A 4,887-nucleotide genomic window follows, 5' to 3' on the forward strand; every position below is an offset into this window, starting at 1 on the left:
AAAAAAGAAAAGAAAGAAATAGAAGTAGGTGAGAAAAACGGGTTGCCTCCCGCTACGTGCTTGTTTTAAGTCATTGGCTTGCCAACCATAAATCTTGAATCACTGAGAGAGGAGCAGTCCTCAAGTGTAACATAATATGCTTCTTGAATGAGTGCACCATCATAATATAGCTTCAGTCTTTACCCGTTCACCTTGAAGCATCCTTTTGCATCGTTTTAAATCTCGACCACACCATGTGAGAATACTTGATGCACGGTTAATGAACCACTTCACCTTGATTTGAGCTTGCCCGAAAATAACCTTAACCTCGAATTGAACAAAAGGACTTTGTCACCAACTTTGAATTCCCTTTTAATGATTCGTTGATCATGCCAAGCCTTTGTTCTCTCTTTATACACCCGAGCACTCTCATATGCATCCCTCCTAAGCTCCTCAAGCTCATGGACATCAAGCATCCTTCTTTCACCGGAAGCTTGAAGGTCAAAATTCAAAGCCTTGATGGGCCAATAAGACTTGTGCTCCAATTTCACGAGTAAATGACACGATATTCCACAGACAAGCTTGTAAGGTGTCATGCCACTAGGGGTTTTGTACGACGTGCGGTAGGCCCATAATGCATCGTCTACTTTGGAAGACCAATCCATTCGATATCGGTTCAAAATTTTCTCCAAAATGAGGTAGTTGACCTCTCGATTAGATATCTCCGCTTGACCACTAGATTGAGGATGGTAAGAGAGACCCATTTTGTGATGCACCCCATATTTAGCAAGAAGGGCTTTGAATGATTTCTTGGCGAAGTGTGAACCCCCATCGCTAATGATAACTCTTGAAACTCCTAAACGGGGAAAGATCACCTTCTTAAATAACATGACCACTACCATGGCATCATTTGTAGGAGACACTAGTAGAATAAATGCTTATTGTTGCGGTCATTAAGTGGCCTATTGCGGCGGTTTTGGCCGCACAGAAATGAAGGAGGCAACAATAGGTAATTAATATATTGTTGTGGTTTCTGGGTAAAACCGCGGAAATATATTTATTTTATATCAGATTCATAAAGCATATTGTTGCGATTTTTGGATAGGGGTGGATAACCTTAACTACTGCTTGACCGCGGTAATTAACATACTGCTTGACCTCATGCATGAACCTCCGCTTCTGTTGGTAGTTAAGGTCATCTGGTATGACTCCACTAGCATGAAAATTAGCAAAATCCGCGAACAAAGGAGCATACATGGCCTTAACGACATAGAGGAAATTGTCTTCGAGAGAATCATTGATAGGGGGGTCCAAGTCTTATGAATTATCCATGGGAAGAAAAGAAAGGTGGTCGACAACCGAGTTTTTAGTGCCCTTCTTGTCTTTGATCTCAATATCAAACTCTTGTAAGAGTAGGATCCACCTAAGTAAGATACTTGATAACCGTGTGATCTGTGTATACCACTATCCTAGAGCACACAAGATATGATCAGAACTTGTCAAAAGCAAACACGATTGCTAGGAGTTCCTTCTCCGTGGTGGCATAGTTTCTTTGAGCAGAATCAAGCGTCTTACTTGCATAATAGATCACATGGAGCTTTTGTCTTTTCTTTGCCCTAAAACGGCTCCCACTGCGCTATCACTAACATCACACATTAATTCAAACGGCAAGCTCCGATCCGGAGCTTGCACTATGGAGGCGAAAATTAGGGCCTTTTTTAGAGTTTCAAAAGCATAAATGTAATATTTGTCAAATTTGAATTCGTTGTCTTTTTAAAGCAAATTAAATAGAGGCTTTGAGATTTTAGAGAAATCTTTGATAAAATGGTAATAAAAGTCTGCATGTCCAAGAAAAGATCTCACTCCCTTCACCAAAGTTGGTGGAAGTAATCTCTCAATAACCTCAAATTTTAGCTATGTCCACCTCAATCCATTTTTGAGATATCTTATGACCAAGGATTATGCCATCTTCAATCATAAAATGACAATTTTCCCAACTAAGAACGAGGTTCATCTTTTGACATCTCTCCAAAACTTTTTGAAGGTTGAAGAGGCAAATGTCAAAAGAAGAACCTAACACGGAGAAGTCATCCGTGAAGACTTCTATGGTTGATGCAAGCATGTCCGAAAAGATGGCGGTCATACATCTTCGGAAAGTAGAAGGAGCATTGCACAATCCAAATGGCATCCTTCGATAAGCGAAGGTGCCAAATGGACATGTGAATGTAGTACTTTGTTTATTTATTATATTTAAAGTATGAAGTTTAGTTATATATGTTTCCGCTGCAAAATTCTGAATAAGCCGATACGTTATCACACGGGCGATAATGCTTTGGTAGTTATGTATGTTTTATATTCAAAAGGTATTTTTAGAAAGAGAGAATTATCGAGATAATACAAAGTGGTATCTGAGAGCTTTAGGTTATTTTTAAAAAATTTAGGCCCCTAAGTAACTTGCTAGTTATTTATATAAACTTCTTAGAATTGAGCTCCTATTTATTCGTTTTGAAACATGTTATTATTTTAAATTAATAAAAGGAATATATTATTCTGACATTTTATAGGTCAGAAATTTGTTTTTATTAAGGTCCGAATTATTTTTAGTTCGAAATATTTTTTTTATTTATTCGAACTTTTATTTTGTTCGGAATGTTCGTAAGGTTCAAAATTCTTTGTTTTGGAATTATATTCCAAAAATATTTTCGGTTCGATTTTTTTTAATGTTCGAATTTTTTTTTATTCGGTATTAGTAGTCGAAATTTTTTTACGACATTTGGTTCTTATTATTTTATTTGAAAATTACAACTAGTGTATGTATTACGTTATTACCTTTAAAGTTGTACTTGTTGTATTGTGAGAATGGGTAGTATATAAAGGACATGTAGAATAGAAATATTATATGTCTGCATTGAATAGTTAGTTCAACATGTTATTATTTTTATTCCCTGCTAACTATTTATAATTATTTTCTTTCCTGATAAATGTTTATATTTTCTTCCCTGTTAACTATTACATTCTTGTGCCCATGATGTTACTGCTAACTCTTTATTATTTATTGCTGGGACTTGAGTTCAAGGAGAATACCAAATATATTATTGAATATGTTTATTTGTTGTAGATCCTTAACCATGTATGCCATAGTGATGTGATTTTTGTTGGTGGTTCGAACTCTTTTTGTGTTTTTATGAACTTATGGACGAACAATAATAACAATAAAAGGGATAGGCTCTTAAATCGCAGTTTAAGAGGTTCTCTTGTGAGTCTCGGCTCCAAGATCACACGAAGTCGCGGTTTGTGTATTTGAACTCTCAGTTCTATGCAAGCACAACAAGCTTAACACTTTAATCTATAAACTCAAAATCATCCTTTTATTATGATGGCCGGAAATCTTGATTCATAGTACAAGATTCCTAAACCTATTAAAACTAGTAAAGCTTAAGGACCAACATAAATAACTAACTAACTTATCTAACTTTATCTTAAAGGATAAACATAAATAACAAACTAAAACTAATCTATAGCACACGCCTATTATCTAATTCACATGCCTATTTTAAAATAAATATAAAAATAAGACTCCTAATTAGACTCAATGACAAGTAATTAGACTCCTAAGTATAATAGGATTCCTTTATCACTTAAATACTTAAATTAAAGCAATTAGAAATAATTAAACTACATAGTCTCCTAACAGAACTAGGACACTACATACGAATCCTAACAGAACTTGGACTCATAGAAAATGACCATATCTCATATGTTTCACATAGTAGGAAGTTACCAAAATCCTATTGTAATAAGTGATGATGAAGGTGATGATAATAATATCCTGCCAATGATAATAACTATACCATTCTAGATTGGAGTATGCGTACTGTATTAAGATCAGGTGTAGCCAGTGATGAGGAGCTCATTGTGGAGTTCGACCGTGCTAGGTGTCAGACCAGACTAGACATTTACCGTGCATCCTTCAGGTATAAAACTGAGTCAGAATCAAAGAATAAAGAGCCTCAATCTACAAGGAGATCTAAACGACATAAGAAATACGTTGACTATTATGATGAGGACATAGATGAGTTTGAAGATGAGATCTTCACGCCTAAACGGTACAAGGAATCCAACGACAAGAATGATAATGTGATACCTAATATTACTATCTATGTATTTATGATTAAGGAAAATAATATAGTATAATAATATAATAATGTTGAATAGTTGGCCAACAGTGATTAGAGTTGTTTTATAGTACTTTTGTTTTAGGAAAATATAATGTTATAGTAACAAATATTTATTAATATCCTTTTGGAGGAATAAGAGTTAATTATTTATTTATACGAGTGAGCATAATTTATTCTGGGCACATGTTGGGAATCTTTTTATTATTTAAATTTTTATTATGTCATTAAATTCTTGTTTGTTTCCACATGTATGTTTTGATGTGAATATTTTCTTCATGGATGATTATGTGGTTACTAGAGAACATTTTATGTTGTTCTTGGAACTGTTTGAGAAATTGTTTGTTGATGCGATCTTATTTAATCAAATCAAATGTTGCCTTCTTAGAATGACACATAAGTTATATTGAAACCTAAAGTAGAGTTATATTACTTTCAGGTCAGGATAGGATGGCTAACAACAACGACCTAGCTACTGCTATTCGCCTCTTGGCGGAAAAATTGACTCAAGAGAGAGATGAGCGTCCTTAGACTGCTGGGGACATGTTTGAAAGGCTAGCTAACGTTAAGCCACCATACTATAAGGGGCAAGCTAATACTACCTTCCTAGAAAACTGGATTAGAGAGTTTGAGAAATCTTTGGGGCTGTGAAGTATCCTGAGAATATGAGAGTGTGTAACACCCCGATAATTCTCTCTTTCTAGAAAATACTTTTATAACAAATCTAGAGAAT

The 4,887-nt window shown here is 34.9% G+C and overlaps 1 protein-coding gene across 1 annotated transcript; it reads right to left on the reverse strand.

Annotated features, from left to right (window-relative positions):
- Positions 1-269: 269 nt before the first annotated feature.
- LOC104908329 (uncharacterized) lies at positions 270-881 on the reverse strand. The gene has a single exon (XM_010697422.1). The coding sequence runs from the start codon at positions 879-881 to the stop codon at positions 270-272; it is 612 nt and encodes a 203-aa protein (XP_010695724.1).
- Positions 882-4,887: the final 4,006 nt, after the last annotated feature.

The sequence above is a fragment of the Beta vulgaris genome, chromosome 5, assembly GCF_026745355.1.
Source record: "Beta vulgaris subsp. vulgaris cultivar EL10 chromosome 5, EL10.2, whole genome shotgun sequence".
NCBI classification, from domain to species: domain Eukaryota; kingdom Viridiplantae; phylum Streptophyta; class Magnoliopsida; order Caryophyllales; family Amaranthaceae; genus Beta; species Beta vulgaris.